The sequence below is a fragment of the Eleginops maclovinus genome, chromosome 2 (assembly GCF_036324505.1).
Source record: "Eleginops maclovinus isolate JMC-PN-2008 ecotype Puerto Natales chromosome 2, JC_Emac_rtc_rv5, whole genome shotgun sequence".
NCBI lineage: Eukaryota > Metazoa > Chordata > Actinopteri > Perciformes > Eleginopidae > Eleginops > Eleginops maclovinus.
The window spans coordinates 28,039,695-28,056,447 of record NC_086350.1 but is presented as its reverse complement, the minus strand read 5'-3'; the positions used below and the strand labels follow the sequence as shown (position 1 = coordinate 28,056,447).

General features: G+C 39.4%; 1 protein-coding gene across 1 annotated transcript in view; it reads left to right on the top strand.

Annotated features, from left to right (window-relative positions):
• Positions 1–16,129, top strand: part of LOC134857980 (aminopeptidase N-like) — a 20,313-nt gene extending 4,184 nt beyond the window's left edge. The window contains exons 7-21 of the mRNA XM_063873789.1: positions 1,633–1,746; positions 1,846–1,989; positions 3,602–3,667; positions 4,440–4,505; positions 4,611–4,786; positions 5,228–5,307; positions 7,107–7,243; positions 7,363–7,418; positions 7,973–8,120; positions 8,210–8,301; positions 10,122–10,226; positions 10,342–10,509; positions 11,108–11,248; positions 14,367–14,448; positions 15,549–16,129. Coding sequence (XP_063729859.1) covers positions 1,633–1,746; positions 1,846–1,989; positions 3,602–3,667; positions 4,440–4,505; positions 4,611–4,786; positions 5,228–5,307; positions 7,107–7,243; positions 7,363–7,418; positions 7,973–8,120; positions 8,210–8,301; positions 10,122–10,226; positions 10,342–10,509; positions 11,108–11,248; positions 14,367–14,448; positions 15,549–15,719 — 1,746 coding nt within the window. The 3' untranslated portion in view covers positions 15,720–16,129. The remainder of the gene's footprint in view (positions 1–1,632; positions 1,747–1,845; positions 1,990–3,601; positions 3,668–4,439; positions 4,506–4,610; positions 4,787–5,227; positions 5,308–7,106; positions 7,244–7,362; positions 7,419–7,972; positions 8,121–8,209; positions 8,302–10,121; positions 10,227–10,341; positions 10,510–11,107; positions 11,249–14,366; positions 14,449–15,548) is intronic.
• The last annotated feature ends 624 nt before the right edge of the window (positions 16,130–16,753 follow it).

The window sequence follows — 16,753 nt, the reverse complement described above, 5'->3', positions numbered from 1 at the left end:
GTATTTGTACCACCAGGGATGGGAGAGGTATTCAGATGCTTTACTTGAGTAAAAGAACCAATACATTATTGTCAAAATACTCAATTACAAATAAAACTTACTTAAGTAAAAGTACAAAAGTATTGTCAGCTAAATGTACTTATATTATAAAAAGAAAAGTAATCATTGGCATAAAAATTGCCTTTATGTGTATATAATTATATTTAAATATGTGAAATTTCTAGATAATATTGTTTCACCAAGAAGCATTTTACTGCTGTATACAAACTGATGGACTTTTTGTAAATATTTAAATAATTTGACTCTTTTGTGATTAAAGTCCACCAGTTACATTTTTGTGGACTAACCACTATTTAATTTTGTTCAATGCTAAAGCTGTAAAATAATGTATTGGGCCTAATTTACATTACTTCTCTTTAAATGTAGTGGAGTAGAAATACAAAGTAGGATTAAATTGAAATACTCAAGGAAAGCACAAGCACCTCAAACTTGTACTTAAGTACAGTACTTGAGTAAATGTACTTAGTTACTTCCCACCTCTGGCAAAATACCAGGGCATCTGTGAACTGGTGCCCATGTGACCTCGCAGATTTCAATGTCTTGGAGAAATGGGTAGAATATAATATAATAGAGTACTTTATTGATCCCAATTTGGGAAATGTTGTTGTTGCAGAATTTCCCAAACTGGGATCAATAAAGTACTTCTATTCTACCCATTTCTCCAAGACATTGAAATCTGCCAGGTAACTGTGGGTGCTGTTCAGGTCTAAAATTATGTTGGGTTACCACGCTTGATATGGCTTAGTCACTTCCTCCCTACCTAGCCTACTGTAGTCTGTTTTTACAGCAACTCAGTAAGAAGGTAGGCGTCTCACAGCACTGTGCTGGGTCCACAAACAGAAGAAATAATCCCACACAGACCCAAAACAAAAGCTTACCGTGTTGATTGTCCTCCGACCCACTCCTCACGCACTGTGTGTGTGCTGCAGATGTTTCCAGTCAAATAAAGGTTTGTGGCACATATGCTGGTACAGTCTGCATCTGCTAAATCGCCAATGTAGCCAACGCAGACATTCTCAACTCAACAGTTATTATGGGATAACAGAACCCCTACACAAAAGAACAACGGTGTATATCGGGCTCTCTGTGCACCATGCAGACCTGCCTGTCTGAATTCACCTTCCAATTAATTATACATAAACTTCTGCTTGTCACAAGAGTTGCGCTCTACAGTAGTGTACAGTAACAAAGTACCTTTATGTACTCAAGTTTGGTACTTTTGAGGTACTTGTACTATGTGCTTTATCTGAGTATTCTCATTCTCATTTTATACTTCTGCTCAGCTACATTCATTTGGCAAATTAGCTCTTCATTTACCAGCTGATAAAAACACATAAATAATTATAATAGTTACCCAGTCAATGTATATATATTATTCTGAAATGTACTTTTGGTGATTTAAGTATAATTTGATGCCAATACTTTTGTTCTTTTACTTAAGTAACTTTAATAATAATAATACATATATTGAAAGAGAAGCTTCGTCCTTCTCTCGGGGCTACAGATCTGAAGAGCTGATTGGTTGTGTTTTACTGAGCTGCGTTGTGACCTGTGCTCTGTGCTCCCCTGCAGTGGTTTGGTAATCTGGTGACCCTGAGGTGGTGGAATGACTTGTGGCTGAATGAAGGGTTTGCATCCTATGTTGAGTATCTGGGAGCTGACCACGCTGAACCGGATTGGAATATAGTAAGGACTTCCTCTTCATGTCCTCAACAATAAGAGCAATATAGGATGGTGCTGACATGGATTGATGGACTCTGTTTTTTCTTATTTGTCTCATAATAGAAAGACCTCATCGTGCTCAATGACGTCCACAGGGTGTTTGCTGTTGATGCCCTGGCCTCTTCTCACCCTCTGTCCTCTAAAGAAGAGGACATCCAGAAACCAGCACAGATCAGTGAGCTGTTTGATGCCATCTCATACAGCAAGGTAACCTTCGACTGTCAGGCCTAAGAGCAGTGTTGGGCAAGTTACTTCCAAAATGTAATACAGTACATTTTACTCATTACTCTCTTTTTTAAGTAATAAGTTACATTAAATTATTACTGTCTCTGAACTGTAATGCGTACACTGCTTTTGAGGTACTTTGAGTTACCTCCCCCAAAATAACCGCCAAAGTATGGCTAGGCATTTTAATGCTAAAATGTAGTTTATTGCAGTGAAGGCTCATGGCCAATCCACTATGTATCAATCACCGTCAGAATCACAAAAGACACGAAAGCATACAGCTCCGGAAAAAATGAAAAGACCACTCCAATTTTTCTTAAATCTTTATCTCTACATGTATGGCAGCCATTCCATTTTCTGTTGAATTCCAACACAGATAAATGTTGTCAGTAGTTTAAAGAATACAATTGAAAAAAAACCCAAACAAACCCAAACCATTTAACTCAAAGACATACCTATTAATAGTAAAACAAGAGAAACTGAACATGCTGCAGTGGTTTCTTCATTTCTTTTACGGGGCTGTTTATCCAACTCTTTGGCAAATGTCTATCTATCTGGCAGTACATGCTGAAAATGAGGAAAACAGCTAGACATTAAACTCCTGCTCCGTTTAACTGGGCTAAATAATATTTGATACCGGTAACATTACATCACTGTTTGTTATTAATAACATGTTAGTGGAGACCAGGGGCGCCGCCAGAAATCTTGGGCCCCATTGAAGATTTCAATTTAGGGCCCCCCACCCACAAAAAAAAAATCTTAACATTTTAACAGTCAATACTATTAAAATAATATTGATAGCCCTCAAAGGGCCCCTGTCAGTGCTGGGCCCTTAGAATCGTCCTAACCTTCCTCCCCCTGGCGGCACCCATGGTGGAGACACGGCATGGCCCAGTAACCTACTGGACCTAACAAGCAAGCTGACAAGCTTTCTAAAAGCCGGCGATTCCACAGAGGACAGAGGCTGCAGATCTTCAACACTCTTCCACGAGTCTCAACTTCTCGGGGTTCAAGCAGCAGACCCAGAGAAAGTTACCTTCTGTTGCTTTGACTCAGCGCACTCCTGTCTTTTTCTTTTCTTTTCTCCGAGCCTGCAGCTCTGCATTGTGAGCCTGCAGCTCTGCATTGTGAGCCTGCAGCTCTGCATTGTGAATCTGTTTCTGCAGCCCTCTTAACCAATAGTAAGCAGGCTTACTGAGTCACTATTCTACCTGCACAATTATTTCTCTGGTGTCGGAATGTCTCGTGATGTTTGTGATTTCTAAAAAACAAAACACCACATCATTTCAGGTTAAAATGTGTTGTAACTGCGTTACTGAGAATTCTTACGGATGTTATATTACCCACATTTCAGAAGGAATGCGTTATATTACTGTGTTACAGCAAAAAGTAATACATTACTGTAACTCCGTTACTTTGGTAACGCGTTACACCCAACACTGTTTAAGAGGAGCAGGACACTTTGCCATCTCGGATCGTAAAGTCAATACACCCAATTCATTTTCTCCCATATTCAGTTTTTTCTCACAAACATTTGCTTCAAAGTCCCTTAAAGTCTGATCTTAAAGTTTAAAATGTGTTCTCATGTCCCCAGGGAGCATCTGTTCTGCGGATGCTGTCGGATTTCCTCAGTGAAAGAGTCTTTACGCAGGGACTCACGGTAAGAACTCTATAGAAATTAGAGTCTCCATTTATTTGACAAAGTTAAGAATGTAAGAATCCTTTTCAAATCGCACACTAATTCTGTTTTAGTAACATGTAACATGCATCTGATGATTTTAAAATATCTGAAAATGCAAGTTCAAAGAGCGCTTCAGGGAGAAAACTAAACATCGGCTTTAATGCATTAAACGGCCTGACTGCCTGGAATATAAAGTTTACATATAAGATACTCAGTTCTTTTAAACAGAACAATATAAAAGATGAATTATGTTATATGAAATGCATCATATTCAGGCTTGAAACACGCTGTGGTGAGTCGCTGTTGGTAGGTTAGCTGTAGAAAGGTAATCAGAATGTGTTCTTTAGCTTAACCACCCTTTTTTAAATATAGGAACGATATGGAACATGCAACAGTATATATAAAATAAAAACATATCAAATAACTGTATATGGCTGCCCTGTCATTTCCCACTGTGTAGTTCAGATTGACATACCTGCTTTAGAGGTTATTCAAAATAAAAGTCATCTGCTCATTTCATGTTTCTTTTCAATGAAAATGCCTTGTTGTGAGCTAGGTGGACAACGTGCTGTAGAAATGGAGGGGTCCCCTGCTTCTGCTCTGAAACCTTCACCTTCTAGAGACAAAGAAGTAATGTAATGTGTGTGTGTGTGTGTGTGTGTGTGTGTGTGTGTGTGTGTGTGTGTGTGTGTGTGTGTGTGTGTGTGTGTGTGTGTGTGTGTGTGTGTGTGTTTCTCTGTCCACCCTGTAGAGCTACCTGAATACATTTGCCTTTGGGAATGCAGTCTACACAGACCTGTGGGAACATCTGCAGATGGCATGTTACTCTAATTAGATTCTTAAGAATGTAATGTGACCATGATCTCCTGCACACACTGCTGGCTGTTACATCATTTGTTTTCTTGTTTGTTTGCTTCCAAAGGCTGTTGATAATAATACTGACATCAAACTTCCTGACACGGTAAACAACATCATGAACACCTGGGTGCTGCAGATGGGCTTCCCTGTGGTTACCATAGATACCAAGACTGGGACCGTAACCCAGAAGCACTTCCTCTTGGATCCAGATTCTACAGTCACTGTTGAATCTCCCTTCAAGTGTGTACTCTTCCTTTCCTAAATCCATTCCATTCTCTGATAACCCAAATGAGTTCCTCAACCTTTTAACCCTTTCCCATTTAACGCACTGAGGCTCATTTTTAAAAGACAGAAATAGAAATAAGCAATTTGTGTTTTTTATTTATATATTTACTGACCAAAATCAAATATACACTGGTATTTTATTTTTCCCAAACCCTGCTTATCACTAACAACACTTGTGAATGTGTCATATTGATATTTATTTATGTATATATTTATTCCTGCTTAAACCACTACCCTAGTTATGCCACTGCTTTCATAATGCTTCAAATTCCAGTATTTTAATAAAAAGCAACTAAACTACTCATTAATCTATACATTTCATGGCAGGAAATCAAAGGAAGCAACAAAGAATACACTGTGTGTAGATGTAATATTACAGTTGTTTTTATCCTACAGTTATGAATGGATTGTTCCGATCAAGTGGATGAAGACTGAAGTCCACCAGACAGACATCCAATGGCTACAGGCCAAAACAGGTAGGAATGCACAAATACAATCGAAAACATGGAGATTATTTTCTGACACATGAAATGAATTCTGACTAGAGATAACACATTTAATAGAGACAATAAACGAAGCAGCAGACAAATCATAGGGGCCGGAAACACTGGAGCCTAACAAAAATAACAACACACACACAAGCTGAGAAGACTAGTGAGTTTGATACGCTACGATAATACTTTACTCTCAGATCAATCCGACATTTTTCTTGCGTCACAGCAGCTCCATTTGCAACATCAAACAAAGACAAATATTAAGACATGATACAAGGAAACAGACACTTAACCAAACATCTCGATCACTGAGAGAAACATGACTCTTTAGCGTCTGGGATCCAGCTCTGGATTTCATTTGAGCATCAGCTGGTTCACAGAGAAGGGAATCTAACTGAATGTATCAATGATAGAGCTGGAAACATGTTTGCTGTCACAATGTTTATATATGTTGTACAGTTTCTATTTGAAGCAGGCCAATTTAGTTCATATTAAAATAAATAGAATATATTCACTAGCAGGGACCACGCCACAATGATGGGATGTTTGCTTGGGCTGATTACGGCAACCCAGACGATTCCTAGAATTAGAAGTTTTAAATATACACAAGTTAAATATGAATGGAGACAGATGATGGGAGATGAAGGGATGTTTGGATGAAGGGAAGCAGAGGTGACGGATGTAGGCATGGATGTACAGTATAATCAGAGCTGGATCCAGCGTTGGAGGTGGGGCCTCGTTCATTCCTATGAGAGCTGCTCATTGGCGCATGAAGACAAAAAGCCTGAGATTCTCGAGAGCAAAACCTCACAAATTACCCATCATGCCTGGCTGTCGAGAGCATAGAGCATGCGCAGTTGTATTTCCCCTTAAGCCTCGCCGCCGATATGTCGGCTCAGTAGAATGAATGGAGAGAGAAAATAAATCTGTATTCAGCTTTTAGCCCATTTTACAACTTTAAGGACCTAATGTTTTCAATAAGGGCTATGAAAGGGTTCATACTGGGTAGTTTATTTAGATTAAAAAACATTATGATATGTCTCTTTTCCAATGTAAGTCAATGGGAAAAAGTATTTCTGTGCCGGGTGACGTCACGGACTGACAGGAAGTTGTAATACCCGCCGTTTGGCCACTACAAATATTTCCCTCAGAGTCTGGAGCACTTCCTAGGGCCTTGAATGTAGGAAAGGGGGATGTTAGGGTGAAGGGATAAAGGGATGTAGGGATGAAGGGATGAAGGGATGTAGGGATGTAGGGATGAAGGGATAAAGGGATGTAGGGATGAAGGGATGAAGGGATGTAGGGATGTAGGGATGAAGGGATGAAGGGATGAAGGATGTTTGAATGACAGGATGTAAGGATTGAGGGATGAAGGGATGTAGGGGTGTATCTTTAAACGTTTTCATAACTGCGAATCCTGTGAGATTACAATTTAATCCAGTAGTTCATGATTGACATATATCACTTAGTTTTCAGTTGTAAACTCCAAGTTTTCCCTTTGAAGCTTTGTCCGTTTATGCTCCCCTGGTGGGAGCCGTCTGTGGGAAAGTTCTCTTGACTGAGTTTGGAGACAAGATTTTGTGTTTGAGTGTTTTGGGGAGGAGATGAGAGTATCTATCTCTTTGTTCTGGTACTGTTTTACTATGCCATCAGATAAACTTTCAACCACAGTTTTATGGCATCCTGTATTGCAGATGCATCTGGACGTTCCATAAATATTTTATATCTTTGGTCTTGTGTATAACTGTAATGAAAAATCTGACCTTGGTTTTCCTCTGTAGACATAGTTGATAAAATGAAGACAACAGGGCCAACAGATTGGGTGCTGGCCAACATCAACGTGCTGGGCTACTACAGAGTCAACTATGACAAAGACAACTGGGACCGCCTGCTCGCTGTTCTGAGTACCAAACATAATGTATGTTTGAGAAACTTTGAATAATAATAATAATCTCTGCTTCTCTCATCATGATGATGGTGCTGTTTGATCTAAGCGGGTGTGGTATAGTGACACAGTTGTTGCTCTTTTTCTTCAAGAGTATTCCAGCAATCAACAGAGCTCAGTTGGTGGATGACGCCTTCAACCTGGCCAGGTAAGTCCTGCTAATGCTGTGTCACATGACCACAGCATCATCAGGATCGTTGAAATGTAGAAAAAAATGAAGTGAAGCAAAGGTTGTCCATCAAGAGTGTTTACGGTTTTCTTCCTATCAACTTCTGTCCTCCCGTTTTGATATTTAGAAAGCATATATATATAGTATAAATAATCATCCAAACATACACCTTATAAGGCAACTTTATTCCTACAGGTTTTACTCTTCAGTTTGAGATATATATCCATTAACATAACAATTACACAAAATCAAACCTCATTTCGGATTTAATTTAATAAGGAAATTTGAATAATCAAGATCAAGATCAAGATTCTTATTTCAAAAATGTAGTTTACAAGCAAACATAAAATAAACCTTCATCCCGACATACAGTAAAAACAGGAACAAGAAAAACTGTCCTAAAATCATATTACTATTACAGTACACTACAAACATGCTGCCCCACTCATTACCTACAGAACTTTTGATGAAGTTATACAACTCATTTGTCATTTTTTTTAAACACTCTTCGTTTTTATCTCGTAACCCCAAAGAGCAAAGATAATCCCTACAGTGATGGCCCTGAAAACCACCAAGTACCTGAACCTGGAGAGAGATTATATGCCCTGGAAGTCTGCCCTGAACAACCTGGACTTCTTCTACCTCATGTTTGACCGCAGCGAGGTGTATGGGCCCATGCAGGTGAGCCGAAGCTAACTAAAAGAGACAAACAATATTCAATGATTGTGGTCTTCAAGGAACCTTCCTAAATTTGTTTTGCTTCTTTTTAGAAATACCTGATGAAACAAGTCAGCCCTCTGTTTAACTTCTATAAGACCTTGACTGCAAACTGGACCAAAATACCTCCTGGACATCTGGACCAGTGAGTACACACACTTTCTGCTTTTCCAGGATCATATTTTTTATGGGAGTCAATAAGAAAATATGACCACAGCAATTAGCGTTAAACATTGAAGAACATTATGACACTTTATGTACCTTGTATCTACCTCAACAATTGTGAATGTGTTTATCAAATGTTAGATTACTGTCGATTAATGAGATGAAACCAGAATAAAAGCTTAACTATATTAACAGTAATAGATCTTGGACCCATTTCTCCAAAGCAGCTGAATGTGCAGTTTTTGACCCACTTTAACGTGCACAGGCTTCCTAATGGTTAAGTCTACACACGTGCTCGGTGTAACATGCACAGTGCTTTACTTTGAAAACTTATTTTCTCCTTTAAATGTTTCATCAGAATGATTTTAATTCTGCAATTTGTCATAATTGAACTAAATGTTAAAATGAGATACCACATTTTTTCCTCATGAATTATTGATCTTTCAAACTTTCAAACAGCAAAATGTGTATTTAAAGTCTTTTTCTCCGTGTGACATTTGAACGTCACTGCGCTGTAGAGTGTGGTCGTTACTGCAGCTGAAACATGAACTTCCTAACTCACTTCGGTGAGCATTACCACTGTCTAGTGTTTGCTTTCAATGTGAACATGAACTTAAAAAAGAATAAAAAACTATTCCTACAGATGTGAACACTCTAGTAATAATAATAATAATACATGTCTTTTTTATAACACTTCTCTAAATAAAACAAAGACACTTTACAAAAGTCACACACAGAACACACAGCTGGATGGGAAAACCAAGTGTGACCAGATGGGTTTTGAGGGATTGTTTGAAAGATAATGGGGTAGTCGACTGTCTGATGTGACAGGGGAGGGCGTTCCAGAGGGAGGGTGCAGCAGCAAAGGCGGCCCTGTCCCTCCAGGTCCGGAGCTTAGTCCTGGAGGTCTTTAAGTGATTTCTGTTTTTGAATGAGCAAAACAATTAGGCCAAACTGAAACAGGGCCATGCCAAACAGGCACGGGCGGTTCTGGGGTGGGGGGGCAACAGTGGCCAGTGCCCCCATCAAGCTGACCTGGGACCCCCCTGTGGCCCCCTCTCCAGAATAATAATACTGTAATTTATTGGCGATAGCGCCAGCATGATAGGCTGAACTAACTAGCATTCTAGTCAGACCCCTTAGAGCGGTACCCCGCCACTGGCCGGTTGAAGCATTGGCAGGAAAAACAAGATGTATCATCTCCGACTAGAGGCTGATCCCGTTTTACTTCAAGTAAGATTCAAGCCTGGACGCTGAGAGGTAAAAACCATAGGATGTTGTTTCTCTGATTTAGAAGAAGAGGAAAACTCAGCCTGATGGACTGCAGAGATTGAACTGAACCTTATATTCAGTGTTGCAGCAAATACCGTTTGTCATTTAACAAAATTGTTACTAAATTATTAAAACAAATACTGTAAATGAAAATAAATAACTACTGAACAAAGAAGCATAACTTCAAGTTACTGAAATAAATACCTGTACAGAAACAAATACCAATTACTGTCTTTTGTTTATTTTATGCAATTACTTTATACTGTCTTTGTTTTATTATGCCCCTCTCATAAAAAAAACTGGTCCCAGCCTGGCCCCCCCAGTAGAATTGGTCTACAACTGCCAATGCAAACAGGTGCTTCTCAGGTTATCCTTCACAATATGAAACCGTTTTCTGGATACATATAGAACAAAGCCCTCATAATAAAGACCTCCTGTTAATCCTGTTCTCTCTGTGAGCTGCACCTGCCTCATTCTTCCTTCCTTTGTCTGCATGCGTGCTGACCTTCCCTTTCCTCCGCTCTCCAGGTATAATCAGCAGAATGCTATCAGCATGGCCTGCAGAACAGGCTTAGAGGAATGCACAACTCTTACCAAGACATTGTTCAAAAACTGGATGGACACTGGTTCCCAGTGAGTACATCACAAAGTGTAACCTGTAATCCTTCCACGTCTCAATTCTGAAGTGCAACCATCTGTCTTCCATCTATGCTTTCGGACTGAATTCAAAAATGTTATCTTTCTGTAGGATCCACCCCAACCTGCGCTCCACTGTGTACTGTAACGCCATTGCAGCAGGGGGCGCTACAGAGTGGGAGTTTGCCTGGTCAGAGTTTCAGAAGGCCACCATTGCTAGTGAGGCTGAAAAGCTGCGCTCAGCTCTGTCCTGCACCAAGCAGCCCTGGCTGCTCAACAGGTCTGCAGTGTACACACACAGCTGGGCTAATACCAGAGGGGGGGAGTAACTCAGTACTTTCACTCAAGTACTGTAATTACAATTTTCAGATGCTTGTATTTTACTTGAGTATTTCGATTTTATGCTACCTTTTTTACTCCACTACAATTCAGAGGTAAATGGTGTACTTTTACTGCACTACATGTATTGAATCCCTTTAGTTTCTTTACAGATCTGGATTAATGATGGTAAATATAATCAGCCCTTAAATCAGACTTTAGTTCACCTGGATTAAATTCAGCAGCTACCCTGCAGTATACAAAGCCATTCAAACTAGCTGCACCTTTACCAGCTCTGAGAACACTTTAATGATCAATCATTATAAAACATATCAGAGATATTATTCTGAAATGGACCAATCAAACAATGACTACTTTTGGTACTTTCACTATATGTGATGAATATACATTTGTAACATTTCGATTGCAGGACTTTTACTTGTAACACTGGTACTTCTACTTTTGATCATGTACATTATCTCCCACCTCTGAACACTCGGCTGATAACTGACAGCCTACTGACCACACAGTGTTCTCATGGGTCTGCTTGTACCTTTCAGATACCTGGAGTATACTCTGAATTCAACACTGATCCGAAAGCAGGATGCCACCTCCACCATTGTCTACATCGCCAGCAATGTGGCGGGTCAGTCTCTGGCCTGGGACTTCGTCAGAGCTCGATGGACATATATTTTCAATGAGTGAGTGCAACACTTCAGTTACTGACACCCAGGGTTGGCAGGGTTACTTTAGAAATGTAATCCTTTACCGTAACTAATGTCAAAAATGTCATCAGTAACCTAATCAGAGTATCAAAATATTAAAGTAACCTGATTACTTTCCGTTACTTTAATATTTTCGGATGCCATTTTTATGAAATCTAATGCAAATAAAAACAATTAGAAAATAACTAACAATAAGATGTTTTTCACTTAATTCTGTGTAAAAAATGTAACCTTAAAACCAAGATATTAAATTAACCTAAATATAAGTACGTCTGACAATAATATATCGATCTTATTCCAAAAGGTTTTGTCACTGTGTAATCCTGCTAGTAATATGTGTAAATGTAACAGTGATCAGATTAGTTTTTTTTTAAATAATCGTGTTGCACACTTGGACACAAAAGGGACTTCCAGGCGTGCATGAGTTTAAAATAGTTCTTTACTTCTGTTCGTTCTGGAAATACAGAAGCACAAGCACATCACTGCAACGCAGCTGCATACTGTCGGCTCGGTCTAATGAGGGACGCACATTATCAACATTCACCCGCACTCTTAAACTTGCATAACACATAAAATATCACATGTCCGCTTGCATTAACAACCAGCAAAACACACATTCAGTCTGACATTATTCTGCTCAAATACACAACTTATACTCCAGCAAGCTACAAGGCGTTACACTACTGCATTTAATATTAGCGATGGTCACACTACTGATTCCCATATTAGTGACCAGGTGAAGCACTGTTTCACACTACACAGTCTTGTTACTCATTTACTTGTAGACTCGGATATAAATCCCATATGTACAGTACCGGTAGTCTATTACTCTTACACATTCGTTTTATATCTCTGCCACTCAGTGGCGGCTGGTGAACATTTTTTTGGGGGGGGCGCAGTTGGGCGGCACGGTTTAAATAGCACTTTTTTAGAGGTTTAGCTTAAGACAGTTGGTTAGGTGGCTGCGGCCACATTCGTGCTTCTTACATTTTTGTGTGAAGTGCTTTAGATCCTTCATCCCGGTTGTAGTCCAAAGTGTTTCAGTCCCAGGACTTTGAAATAACAGACAAGGGAAACAAAAAAAGGCATTGCTCACTGTACAACCAGCTAACCAATTCCGCTTAGCATACAAGTTTGAGGAGAAAGTCCGAGTGTAGGTTCTCCCGCGATCAGTGGTCGTCTGTTGAATGTTTAAATCCGGACGCTCGGGTCCCAAGTCTTTCAATTTCTTCTTTTCGACATCTGATAGTCGATGAAACGGTGTTTTAAGTAGAGCTTGCACGGAGTTCTCAGCCATCGATGTCGCCATATTCACTCAATCTAAGTTTCAGCTAGCTACGGTGCTGCTCTTTACGCTTGTGGTTAGGGAATGATAACGATGCTGATTCGCCGAAATAGTCCAATCGCGTATCTAAGAATGTCACATTGAACTAAGAAACAATGCCATTGGCTGTGGGCGCAAAGATTTGCGCCCACAGATCTAAGTTTCATCCCCCAATGAAAAGCTATCCTTGCTAAAATGACTGAGAAAAGTATAAGCTCTCCTATAGACTCCCATGTTATCGGCGCCCACGGACGGTAGCCGACCTGCCTATTCTCAGAAAAGGCGAATGGCAATATATTATGTCCGGACACATTTTAGCGGTTCTTGACAGTGGTCTCCCATACACATTTAACCCATAAACACGGTACATTTCTTATTTCAATTATGTTGTATATATAACGTTTTTTAACTCAAAAAGTCAGGGTGGGCGGCGCCCAAGCGCCCACTATTGACGCACCGCCACTGCTGCCACTACTTTAATGCATCTTTTTACTACTTTTGCTCACCTGTGGAAACACAGAACCACAAGCACATCACTGCAACGCAGCTGCATAGTGTCGGCTAGGTGTAATGAGTGACGCCTGTGCCCCTCCTACGTCTTCACCTAAAAGGACCCTTAAGCTGCCCTAAGTGCCTGTATGAGCCTTACTCATTGTAACCATAACTTGACCTACTAAAATATTAGAATTGTTATTGCAGATTGACACATATATCAGAACATTACAAATGATCAAATACAGTAAATACTACAGTGCCCATAGCAAAATAATACAGTTTCCATGCCCATTAACATTCCAGTGTCCATCAATATGGCCTACATGATTGTAATCAAACACAGTTACCTTGGTTTTATGATTACATCATCCTGGTACATGTAATCCATAACTCCCCAGGCCTGCTGACACCACTGCATCATAAGAAAAGGCGTGAGACTTTTCTGTAACTCAAGAAGAATGGAGTCTGTAAAGGCTGTTATAGTGCAGACACATGGTGTGTGAAGTCACAGTCCTTGGGACCTATGATTTTATGATGTCTAACTAAGGCACAGTCACATCATAAAACATTGATTATTGTTTTGTAACATAGAGAGGCAGTTTAACCGGCATGTTTGTTATCAATCATATTTTATAGACTGAGCTTGTTCAGTGTAACTCAACGGCTTCAGAAGACCTTTGGAGCTCATAAACCCTGCAGGCCTCTCCTCCTGAGTGGAGTCTCACTGAAGCTCATAGTTTGATGTTTGCTAGGTAGAAGCAATAAGCAATACATCTTGGTGGTAGAAAACGCATAATCAGATGTTCCAAAGACCTTCAGTTTTTTAAAAAAGTCAGTCTTCTAGCATCTGTAATGAAAACACTTTTACAGGTATGAGATACATTTATTTAGGCTTTTTAAAAAAATATTCTAAGGAAGCTGTTTGGGTCAGACCTCTAGAAATATGAATATTTTATTATTCACTGGAAATAATTAAGTTTCATTTTGTGTTATTGGAATTACTCCTGGCAAAAACGAAAAAAATAATCACAGTATATTACGGCAAGTCCCACAGGTTAAATCCCTCTTTTGCTCCTCTGTACGTCAAACTACTGAATCCATGTCTGGCTTCTGATCAGGCCTTGGTGTACCTGGTTTATCAATCACTGTCATGGAGCAAACTGAACTCTGAACAGTTTAGAAATGTGAGCTCAGTGTAGTGAATTTGTTTTACCGACTGTATGCAATTTACATCCCAAAGGAGCTGATAGGTCTTGACTTTATTTTCCTTCCCAGGTATGGAGGTGGATCATTCTCCTTCTCTAACCTGATCAATGGAGTCACCAAACGCTTCTCTTCTGAATACGAGCTGCAACAGGTTAGATGTTCTAGAACATTTTGTCTACATTGAAGACAATTCCTGAACCAAATCATTGTCGAGAAGAAACTTTGTTAAAATGTCCAAACAGGTCAGGGCTGCGTTCATAAAATCAAAATACAAACTGTCCAGAAATTGTGAACTTAATTTATGTGTCAGAAACGTAATTTGATTATTTGCCACACAGCCAGCTGCACCAATGATGTGCTGTGGATGAAGCTAAATTGTTACATTTGACTTATTTAGCAGTTTATTCTGAAATCTTTCCCATCCTGCAACCCCCTCCGCACAAGGCAGGATTAGTAACTCCAGGGCCCCCTGGGAAGTGAGAGCTAATGGGCCCCCCAACCCCACCCCAAGACAGAAATGCTTGCACACGTAACTCCACATAAGTCTGCACTGTTGAATATTTGTGTGTGATTATTACAGTAAATGCTGCACACAGCTGCTTAATAGAATAAAAAGCTCCTTAATTTTCCTCCAACTGTAACATCTCCAAGTGTAGCGAGACCCTATCAGAGACAGTTTAGAAACAATACCTGACCTTATCGAAAAGCAGTGGTATTTACGGTGGTGAAGACTGAGTTCTATTTAAAATGCTTTATGATGAGTGAGGTTGTGCAGACAAAAAAAATAAACAAACAATAAAAAAAATCTTGTCACTTTTGCTAAGAGGCCCCAGGTTGCCCATATGGTAGATCCGGCCCTGCCTCCGCACCCTACAAAGGAGAGCAACTGACAGTTTTAAACCGCTGCTTTAAGTTTTAAGTTACTTGACGACCTAGATTATTACCTACAACATCGTAAAATCTCATTACGGCATTACTTCAGAAGCCAAGGCCAATATAATTCACTAACTGCATCAGAGGAGTTTAGCGATGCGGCACAGCACTTCCTTCACAAAGCCTCATGCTGTAAAAGGACCAGTAGCTAAAATGATGTCTCTACTCAGACTGTCCCAGTCATTGGTCTCTGGTCTTAGTGTACCTCTGCGATGAAGGACTTCTAACACCTGCACTTCTGATGAGCCCTGGGCTGTTAACCGTGGCTCTCACTTCTCCAACAACACACTCACTTTATGTTTCTTTTCATTGTTTCAGCTAAAGCAGTTCAAGGCAGATAACTCTGAGGTGGGTTTCGGCTCTGGGACGCTGGCATTGGATCAGTCCATTGAGAGAACCATCAGCAACATAAAATGGATCACAGAGAACAAGCAGAATGTTCTGAGTTGGTTCGAGACTGAAGCAAAGCTTAATGAGCCGATGTTGTAGCTCTTTACTTCAGAACTTCATACGGGTTAAGCATGCTGTTGGTCCAGCTAAATAAGCCTTGCATGGATGAGGGACAGATCTTTCAATTTAAAGTATTTTACTGTGACAGAGTAAGTTTGTCAGGTTCAGAAAAAAATGTATTTACATAATATGATCATGTTTAAAATAAATGGAATGGAAAATATTATTAATATGGAATAAAAAATATTTTTAACCTTTTAGAAAGTCGAACTTCTTAAGTACATAAAGTTAGATAGAGGGCCAAAAAGCACTTTTGTACAGCAGTTTTAATAACAATATTCTTGTATTCCTGAAATAACAATATTAAGATTTTATGTAATTACTTTGTTCATGCTTTCCTTTTATTGTGATTAAAGATTGTTTTATTTAATTAAAGATGTCAAAAAATGTGTTGGTTGTAATGACATAGACATAGAGAGAAACTCCCTCTGGAGGGAACACAGCGATTTTAGCCTCTGCAGACCATTTACACACCTAAAGAGCACACTACAGGAGAGGGGAAATCAATAAAAGCATAATAGGGCCCCATTTTAATGGCCATAAATGTTGATATTTCTTGTCCATACACATTGTGAGTGGTGGTGAGACATTATTGATATCAAAAGACATTCCCTTATTTATTTTTTTCAAAACAGAAAGAGGTTACATTTCTTCCTATTATTACAGTCTCATCAGGCAGCCTGAAATTGGTTGAATTCTGTTCTTACCTTTGATTGGACCTACCTAATAAATCAACCTAATGATAACAGATCCGAGTAACTACAAAAAGCAGTTAAAAAAGAACGTGTTAATATTCAGAATGTCCACCCACCCACCAACTGGTTCACCTGCAGCTACAATGCCTGCACTCTGTGAAGTGAAGTGCCTCCATAACCCAAAGCATTCATCTGGTTGCATCTCACTATTTATTTTATGTATTTTCTTAATAGTTATCACTTCAAATAGTATTTGTTTGGATTTCAATGAACAGTATTTAACCTTACATTCTGTTGTTTGTACATTTAATTGTATTT